Source organism: Juglans regia, unplaced genomic scaffold (genome assembly GCF_001411555.2).
Source record: "Juglans regia cultivar Chandler unplaced genomic scaffold, Walnut 2.0 Scaffold_650, whole genome shotgun sequence".
Lineage (NCBI taxonomy): Eukaryota > Viridiplantae > Streptophyta > Magnoliopsida > Fagales > Juglandaceae > Juglans > Juglans regia.
Genome location: NW_023361359.1, coordinates 53,606 through 70,165, shown reverse-complemented (window position 1 = coordinate 70,165; position 16,560 = coordinate 53,606). Strand labels below are relative to the sequence as shown.

Here is a 16,560-nt window from a genome sequence, read left to right as displayed (position 1 = left end):
TAAATTGTATTCTGATTTTTAAGAAATATCTCAGGAATTATAATCTTATTATACTTTTATTATATTGTGTTATTCTAAACCTTATGATTTGTGATCTTAATTAGGCTTTAATGCTTCAATCTGCAAATTGTCCATTGCTGAAATGAAATGAGAGAGAGAGAGAGAGAGAGAGAGATGAAAACAACTCCTACATCTTCTCTTAAAGACATGCATGACTTAACTCTATCTTTGCGAGCTGACAATATTTTATTGAACCTCCTTAACTATATATCTTTTTTACTCTTCAAAGTGTTATTCATCATCTTTTTACTTGTACATGAATTCATGTTTGTTTTCTACTTCTTTAGTCCTTTTGTCCTTTTTATGAATGGAGTCTTCTATAAATGATGTGCAAGAGTCAACACCAGACATGCTTCCACCCCCACCCCCATCCAATGTAAGTAATAAATCAATTGATTGGTCATAAAGAGATAGAGTTAGGTCTTTTGTTTGGGATCACTTTACAATAATACCAAAAGGTGATCCAAGTAGAAGCGACTGTTAAAATTTAAAATCCATGAGATGCATTTTGAAAACACTTTGTAGCAACATAATCTAATTTTTAAGGCGCTCCTACTTGCATTCACGAGCTTCAGAACGGATCTTATGGCATGCGAAATCTCTCTCTTTATGTGCAGGAACATCTTCATATTGCTGGAAAATATGGTCTTCATATTGTTGAAAAATATGGTCTTCATGCCATGTACCCATTATATGTTAAGCCGTTAAGTTTTGTATTGTAATTTGTAATAACTTTTGTATTATTATTAGTTCTTTTTTTTCTAGTTTTTTATATAGATTAGTTTTCTCTTATCATTGTATTTTCCAAGATCAAGTTTTTTCTTTAGTATTTTTAGCTAAAAAATGTACAAAATTTGAAGTGGGCAAAAAATAATTAAAATTGGGCAAAAAAAAAACCAGATTTAGATGGGCTAAATGGCCCATTTTGGGCATGGTCCAGACCGAATGGACTGACTAGACCGGACCAAATCGAAATGGACCATGTTCCTGTCCGATACATTACTCGATCCGGTCCAAGGTGGAAAATCCCTAGACCAAATAGGTCTGGTCTGGTCCACAAAAAGGTCTAAGACCAGACTGGACTGGACCGAGATCACCCCTAGTTACCAATGCATTGAGAACAAATCTGCATACAATATAGTTTTAACGTGAGTAGTACTATGGTCACTAGCAGATATTCACAGTGCATATGAGGGGAACTGTGACGATACCACACATTATGATATTATGATTAACTATGAATTGCTAATAATGATGAAACATTATGATTATTTTTGCCAGTAAAGTGAAAAATGTTCTCTATACAAAAATGTGTGTCTCAATTTTTCTAAAAATGTTAAGGAATCTGGATGGGTGACACACATTGATTTTTTGCAGTACATGCTTTTTATATTTATCATTCATCATACATAATTTATCTTTGTGCACATTGGCTGTTTAACTTACTGAGATTTCAAATAAATCTCACCCCTTGTGGACCCACTATCATTGTACTCGGAACGATAAAAGTTGTGTCAGGACTTGAGGAGGATGAACTAGATGGAAGGGTGGATCCAACTTATTGAGGAGGAGCCAGACCTCGAGAAAAGACTGGACCTTATTCTAATGTTTATAGCACTAGCCATTCATGCTCTAGAACGCATAAAGTAGTTGATCTACCTTTGGAGACTTTTTATGATGATTAGTTGTACTAAGATTATGCTACTATTTGGTTTGAACTTATGATGGTTATTAATGAATTGAGATGTTTTTAGTTATTCTAGCATAAGTTTTATTTTCACCCTTAATCCGCTGCGAATATTGCACTCTGCTAGTTGCACTTATAGGATGCATTACATGTTAACTGTCGTGTACGGGAGTATGTAATCTTGTGTTACATGTCCTGACGCTCGAAGTATTCGTTCCATCCCAAGCGGAGGTTGGGGTCCTCATAACAAACAACTTGATGAAGTACTTTCGTGTTAATATGATATGAATAAAATGTATTCGCCATAGTGTATGGACTATTGGTGGTGCGGTAACTAGCAGGAACACACGGTGCTTAGGGGAGTTGTGTTGTATCCACCATGTGTTATAAGAACAAGACAATGAGCTCACATGATATGAATCACATAATATGAATCGCGTGATATGAATGATATCATATGCTATGATATGATATGTTTAAAGATCAACACAAAAATAATGACAAAGAAGCTTTATGAAAAAGTCTACGGATTCTGTTACATATCTTTTGAAAAAGGTCAAGTGCAAGTCAAGTTTTTGGTCAAGTCATATGTCAAGTACATGTCCATTCACACATTCCATGATTTGTCATTTGTATGTTTTTGTTAACTATTATATGTTGTATGTTTACTTACTGAAATTTCTCGAAATCTCATTGTGGTAGTTCTCACTATCATTCCCCACACAGAATAATAGAAGTTGTGACAAGTATAGAAGATCATCCCATGGTGAAATGCAGGAGGATGGTACCCTCGACCATCACAGAGGTACCGAAGAGCAATTAGAGCTCAATGGGGCCCTATTTGTTGGTTAGGGTAGAGAACGTCGATCGACTCATTACCGAGGCATTGCAGCTCATTGACGAGCTGAAGAGGTTAAGGAATCAGGACAATGACCACTTTTCCTGTGTAAGGAAACATGTTTGAGATTTTTAAGACTTAACCTTTTGCAATGGTCCCCTTTGTTTTGGAATAAAGTTTCAGTACTATGTTTTGGGTGATAATGATTTAACTTGATATGCGTGTTTTGGAAATGACAATGTTGGGTGTTATTATTAGTTATGGTATTATGTGCTAACGCGACTGCTTATAATGTTGCTTAAATTACACGAACATTTTATTTTTCTGTTGTGATATTACTACGTATTGCTAGTATACATAGATGCATTGCATCTTATCTATCATATATGAGGGGGGTATAATCTTGTATTGCATATCCCGATACTTCAGTAACCATCCAATCCCAAGCAGGAGTTGTGGGTATCGCAAAATCTAATTGATCGAATGAAATATAAATCGTTCAAACAAAAACTCATTTTCATTCGAACACTCAAATAAATCATACAAATGGTAAGTCAATTTGTCGCTAAATTTATTAACTCATCCTACCAATTTTCCAACTGACCGTACCTAATAACCATTCAAATGGTTATTTCTTTTATCGAATAGTTTAGTACACTTCGAACAATAATTTTATTGGGGACAAAATTTTTCGTTCCTAAATATCTCGTTCAAATGTAATATATTGTTTGAACAGTAAATGACTTTCATCTGTATTTAGGGACAAAATTTAAATTTTTTTCCTTCAAACTCATTTTTTGGGACGATTTTTATTTCTTCCTAAAAAAAAACCTTTCCAAAAAAGTCTTTTTGTTGTAGTGATCTACAAATCCTAATAATAAACGTACGTAGCGTTCCTAATTTTCTTAAATTACGAACTTTTAAAGTTTGTTGGATGTTACAATAAGATTTTTTTTTATTTTAAACAGATTTAACATATTATATCTGGTAATATTAATTGGTATATTACTTATATAAGATCGTAGCCATTCTTTTTGTGTATACATTTGTATTATATTAATATGTTGCTTTTTTCACAGGATACACTAATTTTTATGTAACTTGTACTGCATGCATACACGTCACATTTTCATGCACACTCCTTGCCTTCAAAGCGAAAAGAACACCCCTCGTTGGTTGTTGATTTTTACGTATGGCCTTATTTCCTAACTTGACTTTCAACAAAAGCTGCATGCATTTTCGTTTGGATTTGATTTGGTGCTGGCTTTGACTGCTGTAATTAATTTGTCAAACAATAGCATCGCCCGCCCTTCGATCTACTGATTCCCAGCGTGATATAAATGCACATAGAAAATGGAACTAATTAATAAGGATTCTGTTGGAAAACTGAGATCATGCACAGTATGATATTGTTTCTTGCGTACGTGCGTGTTTATATATCTTGAAGAGGGAATTGAATGATTAAAAAGGAAGGAAAAAAATGTAATAATAATTATATTATTATTATTATTATGAGAACTGTTATAGACACAAAGAGATTATACAAAATAAACTCACAAACTGATGTGACTTCATAAAATCTGTTAGATCTACTTTATAATAAAAGTAACTTTACAATCTGACACACTATATCAAGCTACATCAGTTTGTGGGTTTAATTTTGTGTAATCTATTTGTGGCTAAAGTATTTTCCTATTATTATATATTATATTAATATTTGATTTTGTAAAGAAAAATTCTACGCGTCATTAATCTTTTTCTCAGTATCTTCTCATCATCCCATGATGTGGTATTAAATGATAGATTCACAAGTAAAACATAATAAATAGTCTCTAGTCATTTAATGATACATCATGATATGATGAGAGAATGATGATGAGTAGCATTACTCTTTTGTATATGTGTCACTTTCAATTATTTTTGGATCGTCTCTTATTATTTTTTAAGAAAATTAAGATAGATATATGGGCAATAAGATCTCATAATAATATTATAAGAGTAAGATAATAATATAATTGCAGATTTTTTTCTAATAATATTATTATTATAAAATGGAAAATTCATAATCATGTTGCATTATCAAACGGGACTGAAGATTTTTTTAAAAAAAAGGAAAAAACATAAGAGACAATATTCTCTTTTAGTTATCTTTCAAATTCCCCATCATTAACAGATCATAATCCTTTTTTTCCCCTTTCTTTTCAAGTGAATAAATTGCTCGATTATCAAATTAAACCGATCGAAAGTTAGTTCCCAATTGTGCCATTATCCGAAGCTTATATATAAAGCTAGCGGAGAGTAGCAAAGGTTTGTAGTTTGATTGGCATAACTCACAGCTTTCAAAATAGAGATCTGAAATTCGAACCCCCCTCCTTCCCAAAAAATAAAAAAACTAGCGGAGGGTATATTTTAAGTCATTTGTATAAATTGAATTCAATTCCATATGTGAATAGAAGTCTTACCCATTTATTCTTTATTCTAACCCTACATTTATTACTTTCAAATGCTTCATTTATTATTCTATTACTATCCCATTTATTAATGTTGTAAATGTATAATATTATAAATAAATATGTATACCACATGGAGAAGAGCGTTACGAAGCACGGATCAAGGGCGGATTGCTTCGAATCCAATACTCTGAAAGTATGAAAACCAACAACCAGAATATATATAGAAGCTTCCCCACCCCCAATACGTTGAAATCTGAAAAAAATAAGTAATAATTTATTTCTGAGGTTTCATTAATTACCTCAAAGTCCAACCCCTAGCTTGCAAGTTTTACCATTATTTTAAAATAGTTGTGAATAAGTAATTAACTATATGCCACGGTCATTTCCATAAATAGAGTTTATTTGTGTGTATGTATGGATTGCATATATATGTTTGCGTATATATGATATATAAATATTATATATATATATATATATTATAATAGAGTAATTCTACATATAACCGTGAACTGCATAAACGCTACGTAATCGTTTTGAAATAGAGTGAAGTCCATTATTAAAAAATTAATTTTTTTTATGTGAGTCTCATATTTTATTCATTTTTTTCAAAGTGATTACGCGATGATTGTACAATTCATAGTTACAAATATATTTTCTCATTTTAATATATACGTATATAAGTTGATCATGTCATGGCCAGCTTATCGACGATCCAGATAAAATATCACACGATGATGAATCTATTTAATTGGCCAGAACGAGGATGTCGATCGTTTTCCCTTATATAATAATTAATTACTCTGGCTTGATTATTTTACAATTAGAAACACAATTTTCTTAACTTTACAGTACGTACGTCGGAAAAAGAAGAAAGAAAAAAAAAGACCCGACGACGTTTGTTCGTGCAGTGTAGCTCAGAAGACTGGCCGATCGAGGGAGAATGAAAGCAATAGTAGTACTACTAGTTCAATTCGATTAAAACTACCATTGTCTTCTAATAAGGATATATTTTATTTATGTTGAAAATAATTACATATACGCAAGGCCTCATATGTGTGTGTATATATATTTATATATATATACATATCTCTCTATATATATAAAGAGCATATGAAACGGAATTTTCTTGTTTTAACAGAAATTTCTAGCTTGTTTTAACGAAATATGCTAGCTTTCATTAACTTTCCATCCGTTTGTAATAATTACAGAACACAGGGATATAATTGTATTTTCATTTACATTCTATTTATGGCTACTGTTATGATTTCTGTTGGTATCTATTCTACTATTAATATATTTAAATATGCTAATAAAGCAGATTTATTATAATAATAATCATGGATTCAATTTCTAATTTGAAAATACGTTATAATAGGATAACAGATTTATGTAGATTTGTCTTTTCGTATTCATTATAATGGGAAAGTATTATAATAATTTACAAATAACCTATCTTTCAATAGCTTTTAAGATATATATTAGTAATAAAATAATAAGATATATGTACTTTATTTTTATTTTAATAAAATATATTAGTGCTTTGAACTGCGCATACGTGCCCCAGGCACGTAACATCTTACTATATATATATATATATATATATAATTCCTTTAATTTGTTTGGTATTGTTAACAGAAAGACAGATTTTAAGAGGAACAACATAAATAAGTCAACAATTCCAGTTAAGAACATTCTCATCATCTTAACCCTATAACCCATTTTTTCCTATAATTTGAGAATCAGTTTATGGTTTTGATTAAATTAGTAGTCATTATATCCGAATCCCTAGTTTAGGAAATTTTAGGGGATGAACGGTAACATATATATCGGATATATACCTGCATTAGGTAAAGCTAGAAATCATGTGGTGATTAGGAAAAGAAAAGTGGGACAGTGCCATGTGGCAGTGCCAAAGGGTAGAAATAGAAAGCACAGCCAATTGATCAATTACCGTATAAAAAGGGTGAAACTAGGGAAGGAGATCAGGCTGAGAAGGAAAGTAAGCAAACTAGAGACGTAGAAGGTGAGCTGTTTCGAGGAAAATTAATGACGAGGTGTATGGTGGCAGACGAACATTGAAGGATCGATCAATAAAAGGGGCTCTTTCAGTTGGGTAGGTCGGGTTTTTATAATGCCTTCAAGCCTGGTCTTCTGCTCTTAAATTTCTTTTCTTCAAGGTTTGCCATTCGAAAGAACAAAATTCAAATTATACTGTACCTCTGTATATGAATGCAATGAAAGCAATGATGATCTTGATGCTGAGGGTCCAATGGGCTCTGTGCATCGTTTAATTAACCTCCACCCACCACCCCTCCTTGCCATTAAGATAGAGAGAGAGAGAGAGAGAGATCTAGAGAGAGAGAGAGAGAGAGAGAGAGCTTCCCTTGATACAAGTCCTTTTCCTTGTATCTTTTCTTGTTTGCTTTGGTGTTTGGGTTTAGTCATTTGAAGGAAAACTAAAGATCTTCTTTTTGCTTTTGTTTTGCTATATAGTAATGGCGTTCTAGTGTTCTCCCCAGTTTCTTTCTTGGCACTGAATGAAAGATGGATTTTGCTGGAAGGAAGAGAGGATTTTCACTGCTTCCTGCTCTCCTGCCACTCTTCTTAACCCTCTTTCTTGGAAGATATCCGGTCGTTTCAGGCCTAAATTATACAATGTCTAAGCAAGTGAGTAGCTCGAGACTTGAAAGGATAAAGAGGCATTTGCACAAGATTAACAAGCCTGCTGTCATGACGATAGAGGTATATATGCGTTTCTTCTCTTCAGAAGATCATTTATCATTGTTCGTATATTTTCATTGAATTTCATCTGTGCTTTCGTCATTTGATGTCTCCTTTCGACATTCCCTGCAGAGCCCAGATGGAGATATTGTTGATTGTGTCCATAAAAGAAAACAGCCAGCTTTAGATCATCCGCTTTTAAAGAACCACAAGATCCAGGTAGAAAAAACTGAAAACATACTACTTCTCTAACTTTTCCTTTCTTCTCTATCTACTTCTCTTCTTTTATGGGGTATATGGGTCTGAAAATGGGTACGTATTTTCTTAAATTAAACATCCTGCATATACATCAATGAGGCCTATTGATGTTGCATGCGTGAATGGAACAGAGACATCCTTCAGAGATGCCTAAAGTGAGAATGGGGAAAGAAGATGATCAGAGAGAGAACAACAGTAATAGTATTGCCAATGAAGCAGTAAGAGATGCGTGGCAACTGTGGCATCGAAACGGGACACGATGTCCAAAGGGAACGATTCCCATACGGCGAAGCACGGTTGTTGATGTGTTGAGAGCCAAGTCTTTGTTTCACTTTGGGAAGAAACAGCATAGGGTTCCTCTTACTAGCCGAAGCACCGATGCACCAGATGTAGTCAGCGGCAATGGCCATGAGGTACGTATGCCATGATCATGATCATGATCACGATCTTAATTTCCTCCCAATTTTTGCCTTCATTAATATTAATTGGTAATTATGTGTATCATGTACATGTCGTGTATAATAAAAAATGCGCTCTTTATCATCAAAGGCAAATGAGAAATACTCTGACTACAAAAAGATTATATAAAAATAATTTTACAAACTGATATAGTTAGTTAAATTGTAAAATTAGTTATGTTGTAAAGTAGATTTAACAAATCAGATGAAGTCATGACGTCAATTTGTTAAATTATATTTTATAATGTTTTAGTTCTTGGCTTCCTGGCCTGCAAAAGAAATAATATTGATTTGATTTTCATGAATTCTAACAAGAAATAAATCTCTTGGTAATAATTTTTTATTTTAATTAAAAATGATATATAAAAACATATGGTATTTTATTAATAATGATACTTAGAAATTAGTACTGTACTATTAGATCATATCTTGGTCGATCCTGATTTCTTGATTGCATTCAAAACTATTGAGATATATATATATATATATAGTTTTTTTTTGAGAAGTAATATTTGTAATTTTAAAGGGTATAAATTTTGCAGACTCACTTTAATAAGAAATAGACATATTTAAAACCCTACTTTTTTTTAAGAGAAATTCTATTTGCAGTCCCTACTTGGGGACTGCAATGTGCAGGTTTTTTATTAAATAAGAAAAAATATCATTTTAGGAGGGATATTTTTATAATTTTAAAAAAATTTAAAGAGAATTGCTTAGGCTTACATTACAGTCCCAAATGGGGATTGTATCTAACATTGCTATTTTTTTAAAGACACCCATACACTTTAAGAAAAAATTCGTTTGGATACAGAAACAATCTTACTTCATAATCTCATCTCATTATTATAAAATTTTTAAATTCTCACACGAAATCTAATAAATAATTTAATTTTTTAAATTATTAAATAATAATATTAAAAAATAATATTATAATAATATTTTATTTAATTTATATAAAATTATCTCATCTTATTATCTAAACAAATCTTAAATTATCTTTTTCTTTTATCCCTCTTTCTTTTTTTCTCCAGTACTGATGTCGATATCAAATTGAGTTCCAAATGCAGTGAATATCAAGATTTAATCATTTTGATTACCAATAAAACAAAATTGTTAATCATTTAGTACAAATGCATATTTATAGCATGCAATAGCCTACACCGGAGCATCGGAAGAAATGTACGGGGCTAGGGCGACAATTAACGTGTGGGACCCATCAATCCAAGTGGTCAATGAGTTCAGCCTCTCCCAAATTTGGATTCTTTCGGGATCATTTGACGGCTCAGATCTCAACAGCATAGAAGCTGGATGGCAGGTACTTATTTCCATTTCCTCTCCTGCCAGTTGCCACACAACACACTGTCCAATGCTTAATTTCTTCCCAGAAAATATATTATTATTTTTAATTATCTTAAAAAATAAAAAATTTAAATTTAAATTTAATTAATAATGTATTGAATTAGAATATTCTGATATAACTCAAGTCAAACAAATTCAAATTTGAAAATAGACGTGAAAAATTATGTGCAATATAAGATGAATAAATAAATATTTTTATTTCCAAGAACTATCGTGTTATTGATTGAAAAATATTCTATAAATTAATATTGTTTGAAATAATTAATCAGATTATAAAATAAATTTAAAAATCATATAAAACTATATCAATTTATAAAAAAAAAAAAAAAAAAAAAATATTAGCGTAAACTTTCCTAAATTTTGGTTATTCTACTAGTCAGGTCAGTCCGGAGCTTTATGGTGACAGCAGGCCTAGATTGTTCACCTACTGGACGGTAAGAAGTCTCTCTATCACCGATATTTCAACTTATTACTTTTACTAATTTCTTGTTTGGATATGCAATTTTTTATTTTCTTATAACTGATTTATCTGATAAAAACTTTAATACTTTTAAAATAATGACATACACATATCATTGTACATTATTAGCGTTATATATCTATGCTCACATCTTAAGCAAGTTGAAATCATGGACGATAATATCAAAGACATTTTTTTAGGATCATAACTTAAGAAACATAATGACAAATGAGATCATTAAACCATATCTATTAGACATTATTACGAAAAAAATGTGAGAAACACTTTTTTTACAAAATATTTGTTCATCATGAAGACGTGTATTTGTAACTTGTCCTTAACATTACTTTATTCAATTAACCATAAATAAGTTGAATTGCTTCCAAATATATATCGTAAAGAAAAATACTAGTTTGTGCCACTTTAGACCCCTAGTGCAAAAGTATGTGTTTTTTTAATGTTTAAAAATAATAATAATATGTAGTCTCTAAAATGAAGATATGGAGTTCGAAATACTACTCTCCCAATCAAAATGAAAAAAATATAATAAAACTAGGGGCAAGTAGGCTTAGAGTAGCATCATCCATATTGTAAAGAGTAATGCTACATGCAGTCGCGAAGTACGCAAGCGTTATGCAGTCACTTTAAAAAAGAGTGAGGTCTATTATTAAATTTTTTTTTTTTTATGTGAGTCTCGTATTTATTAAATTTTTTTAAAGTGATTGTATGGCACTTAAGCACTCACGACTTCAACTATCATTTTCATATTGTAAAAGAACAATTCAATTCAATGAAGCAATACCACTAACACATGCTGGTTAATTTTCATCATTTGGTTCTACAAAGCAGTCAGATTCGTATCAGGCAACCGGGTGCTACAACCTTCTTTGTGCAGGATTTGTGCAAACCAATAGTAAGATAGCCATCGGAGCAGCCATTTCTCCGGTCTCATCATTCTCAGGCAACCAATTTGACGTTACCATCCTCATTTGGAAGGTACACATGCAAATTTATCGTTGAAATATCACATAGAACAAGGTTCAAGTCTACCATGCAATCGGTTAAGATGCCTCATCAGCTACATACACTTGATCACTTTCACTTTATTATATAAACCGTTTGTATCTCCGTGCATGATCTTCTGATCTTGATGTGTTTTTCATCTTTAATGTTATAAATAGGATCCAAAACTTGGAAATTGGTGGATGAGCTTTGGGGACAATACATTGGTGGGATATTGGCCGGCAGAGATATTTACGCACTTAGCTGACCGTGCGACAATGGTGGAGTGGGGCGGTGAGGTGGTGAACACACGGGCGAATGGCGAGCACACCTCCACCCAAATGGGTTCAGGCCACTTTGCCGATGAAGGGTTCGGGAAAGCAAGCTATTTCAGGAACCTAGAGATCGTGGACGCCGATAATAGTCTCAGCTCAGTCCAAGATATCTCAACCCTAGCTGAGAACACCAATTGTTACAACATCAAGAGCTCCTATAACAACCAGTGGGGTACATACTTCTACTATGGGGGCCCGGGGAACAATCCTCAGTGCCAATAATTAATGATCACCACCCACCACAGCCCCATCATCATTGTGATCATCACAACACATGAACTAGGTTGACGTGCGCGCGTAACATGATCTTTACTGCCAAATTCTTTAACTTGTAATTATATCCTTATTGCTGCTACTACGACCACATTTTTTAATGTTCTATACTATTAATATGAATAACTAAATATATTAAGCAATATTGCATAGTACTCGGCTTGAATGAGCAGTATTTGGATCGATAAGCATTAATGTTTATTTCATTAAAGAAATTTTATTTACAGTCTTCAAATGAAGATTGCATGTACAAGCTCTTCATTAAATAGAAAAAAAATATCATTTTGATAAGAATATTATTGTAATTTTAAAAAAATTTAAAAATAAAATTAACTAGACTTGCAATACAGTCTCCAAATGAAGATTTTACGTAACATTGCTCATTTCATTAACGTTCAGTCAATAAAAAAATATTTAAAGTTCTAAGGTCTGCAAGTTATGCGCACTCATTTTGAAAAAAATTAATAAGTTCGAGACTCTTATAAAAAAATTATTTTTTTAATAATAGATTCAATTTTTTTTAAAAAAAAATATAAAGACAAAACTAACTAGGCTTGTAATTAATGTAGTCTCCGAATGAGAATTGTACGTAACATTACTTATTTCATTAACGTTCAATCAATGAAAACTAATATTTGCAGTTTTAAGGTCTGTAAGTTATACGCACTCATTTTGAAAAAAATTTATAAGTTCAAGATTCTTATAAAAAAAAATTATTTTTTTAATAATAGGCTCAATATTTAAAAAAAAAAGAATACACGAGAGTACTAATGCCATGATATACCATTCATCATGTGTTGTCCAGTATTTTACCAACCATGTAAAATATTTAATAAAATTTGTTTGTAAGTTTATTTATTGATGCATTAAATACATTATTAATGTGGAAGTCAACTATATCACTGTAGGGGTGTCAAATCGTGTTAACGGGTCGTGTTCGTGTCGTGTCAGAGTATATACATTACAGTTAATGGGTCAACACGAACACGACCCGTTAAGGGTTTCGTGTCAAAATTCTAAACACGAACACGACACGGTTTGATAACGGGTTGACACGACACGACCCGTTATGACACATTAGGAAATAAATTGACACGACACGATTCGACCCGTTTCAACCCGTTTACATTAATGGATTGAACTGACACGATATGACACGATCCGACACGACCCGTTTTATCCCATTATAAATTTTAAATATAAATAATATCTAAAAAAAAAAACTACAAGTCTAAAGACTAAAATTACAATCCAAACAAATATCCACACACATTGTAACAATATATTAAAATTACATCTCAAATATGATAAACAAAACACACATAGTAAATATATTAATATTACAATCCCAAATATAATAAAAATTAAAAACACAAATCTAAACAAATCTAGAAGATGAAGAATGAGGTGGAGCGTCCTCCAAGCCCTTGCCCTTGTTGTTCTCCAACTCCATTACATCTTCAGTTAACTCGTCCAATTTAACTTCTTCTTGTATTTCTATTAAAAAAAAGACATCAGTAAAGTTTTATATTATTGAAAAATTACAGTCATTTATTTAATAAAATACTATAATATTACATTGCTCTTCACCATATAACCAATCTCTAGTGCAAACTAATGCTTCAACAATATCTGCTTTTAGTGCACTTCTAAACTGATCAATGATAATCCCAAATACAATTACATACAGAAGAACATTACGATTTTACATACAGAAGAAATAAAAAATTCAATCGGGAATCATGGTGTTACGGGCCTGTTTGGATGCCGAGAAAATCTATATAACAAGTGTACAAATACATACAGAAGAACAACACGATTTTACATACAGAAGAAATAAAAAATTCAATCGGGAATCATGGTGTTACGGGCCTGTTTGGATGCCGAGAAAATCTATATAACAAGTGTACAAATACATACAGAAGAACAACACGATTTTACACACATGCAAACATAACAACTGTGAACCAAAGTTTTGAGTTCCGTTCCGGTTGAGGCACTAGAATGGAATATTTTGGAACCGGTACGTTTCTGTATACCGTTTCGGGATAGACATTATATGGATAAATTAAATATATATTTATATATAACTATATTTCAAAATAAAACCAATACAAGTCTTAAAAGCATACATACCTGATAAACTTAATAATACTTCTCAATAGCAATACTTGACATTTATATACTCCCACGTAATGATTAAAAAAAAAATGAATCGGGTCAAAAAACAACAACAGCAAGTTAGCAACAACTTTACCTAGAATTTAATTTGTACTTTTCCATCACCATGATCTCAAAGACTCAAACTCCACCATCTAAAGTCAGAAACCAACACAAACCAAAACAGACCATAGAAATAGAGGTTTAAGTGACAAAATAGACCATATAACAGACCATGATCTCAAACTAACAGCATGACGGAAAGGCTTCAATAAAATCAGAGGTTTGTATTTCCAAAACAGATCATAAAGCTCCTAAATCAAATACACCAGAACTCTCACTTTCTTTTATGAGTTTTATGTGCGGCAAGAGAAAAAATGCAGCATATAATGTTGATGATTATTATTATTTGGGTCAAGAAGTCAGTATGTGGGAATAATTGACCAAGAGCAAGCAAGGACTTCTGATCCAAAGATGCAAGACGCAGGATAAAGATTACTTTAATTGGGTGGGAATCAGTAATTAATTTGAATTATATATATATATATATTGAGTAGTACTCGATCAGTCCCCTAAATCTCCCAATTATGCACTATATATACTAAAAGATCGAGCATGGATTCCAGCTTATAGCTAATAATTACTTCGACCTTGTATATATATATATATATAGTAGGGTTCCTTCATAATGTTGATGATGGACCAGATTCAACTGATCATATTTATTCAGATTCATATGAATTTTTCTGCGATGATAATTAATCAGATCTTAACAGCATACTAGCATAGTCCCCTCCACCTCTCCCCATGGCCATTTCTGTCTGATCTTATAAGCATTGCATACAAATAACAAATTACAAAGTAATCTCAGGAATTATCAAGGGGCTCTATTGGGTTCTTGATCAATTACAAAACCATAATAGCATGCACATCAATCTCAAATTCTCAATACACAGAGCAAAAAGGGGATCTACAGCTAATAATCTAATACCTGCAAAGACGTAAGGGGGATCTACCGGCTACGGCAGAGGAACGGCAGAGTCCAAAACACAAGCTGCGGCGGTGGAAGTGGCGTCGTCGCGTAGACGCCGGTCGTCGGAGTGTGGAGAGTGGAGAGGCGACAATCACATACAAAACCTAGGGCTTGATCTGTTACCCTTTAATCCAATACGCACAAATATAAATAAACCAAATTCGCAGAAGAAGAAAAGATGCAAAAATAAGAAATCTGATTGGAATGGTAGAGGGATACAGACACTGGAAGCTTTCTATGTGGAAATGAGATAGATAGAGGAGGAGAGTTTAGGGTTTGAGTTTAGATCAAGAGAAAAGTAGTTTGGGTAGGAAAATAAAGAGAAACAGTGAAAGAGATAATATAACTGATCACACAGTAGAGGAAAATAAAGAGAAACAGTGGTTGAAATCTTTGTGGGCGACTCGGCGTCACCGTGAAACTAGAGGCCAGAGGGGGGCGGCGTCACCGTGAGGCGCGAAGACGGAAGCAAACTGGAGTGGAGGGCCTGGAGGCGACGCGACGTCACCGTGAAGATGAGTGGAGCGGCGAGCCAGGGGGGCGGCGTCGTCGTCGCGAGGACTGAGGAGCCGAGGAGTTCGACGGTTCGACCTTCAGATCGCGGACGGTTCGACCTTCGACCGAGGAGTTCGACGTTTCGACCTTCGACGGTTCGACATCCATTGAAACTTGAAACTTGAAACCAGAAAGTTCGAAACAGGGGGGGGGGCGGCTGAATGAATCGGGCTGATAGACTAGTGATAGTTAGGGTTTTTTTTTTAATTAGTTTTTATACTTTTAGTTATAACTTTAGGTTATAAGGGTAAAGGGTATAAGGGTAATTTTAACTTTCTTAACGGGTCATAACGGGTTATAACGGGTTGACCCGTTAGTGACCCGTTAAGGTATCGTGTCTTAACGGGTCAACCCGTTTTGACCCGAACCCATTAAGCCTAAACCCTAACCCGCTTTTATCGTGTCGTGTTCGTGTTGGGTTAACGGGTCGTGTCACATATTGCCACCCCTATATATCAGTTACATGAATAACAAGAAAAATATTTAGAATTTGAATTTGAATTTTTTTATGATTGTTCTAATTGTCTTCTAGTCAATGACGATGCATTTGACACGTAAGTTATATTAATATCTAGAACTCTCATCCAAATTTGAGTAGTTATATTAATATCTAGAGCTCATGTATGTGTTGCACACCGAATGAACTACTTGCCACGCAACTATTGGCTGCAGATCATGAACTGATCAAGTGATCTATCAACTACAGCAACGCGCTGAAGGTTTTCAAAAAAAAAAAAAAACAACAGCAGCTGAAGGCTGGAGCTTCATTTCTTCTTTCTATCAGTCCAGCAAAACCAATGGCTATCCATAGAGAGATTCCACACTAAGAAAATTGTAATCAATTATTTATTATAAAAATAATTATTTTTAATTAAAATAAATTTATTTTTATCATAAATAATCATTCT

General features: G+C 32.9%; 1 protein-coding gene across 1 annotated transcript; it reads left to right on the top strand.

The window, feature by feature from the left end:
- Positions 1 to 7,048: 7,048 nt before the first annotated feature.
- Positions 7,049 to 12,076, top strand: LOC108997838. Its single transcript, XM_018974227.2, has 8 exons — positions 7,049 to 7,151; positions 7,532 to 7,780; positions 7,892 to 7,978; positions 8,149 to 8,430; positions 9,620 to 9,790; positions 10,215 to 10,268; positions 11,144 to 11,290; positions 11,476 to 12,076. Exons 2-8 carry the CDS (start codon positions 7,583 to 7,585, stop codon positions 11,851 to 11,853), a joined length of 1,317 nt encoding a protein of 438 aa, XP_018829772.1. The 5' UTR covers positions 7,049 to 7,151; positions 7,532 to 7,582; the 3' UTR covers positions 11,854 to 12,076.
- Positions 12,077 to 16,560: the final 4,484 nt, after the last annotated feature.

Coding starts and splice junctions, on each gene's coding strand:
- LOC108997838 (XM_018974227.2), top strand. CDS start 7,583: ATGGATTTTGCTGGAAGGAAGAGAGGATTTTCACTGCTTCCTGCTCTC. Junction 7,781..7,891: donor CTGCTGTCATGACGATAGAG/GTATATATGCGT, acceptor CATTCCCTGCAG/AGCCCAGATGGAGATATTGT. Junction 7,979..8,148: donor TAAAGAACCACAAGATCCAG/GTAGAAAAAACT, acceptor TGAATGGAACAG/AGACATCCTTCAGAGATGCC.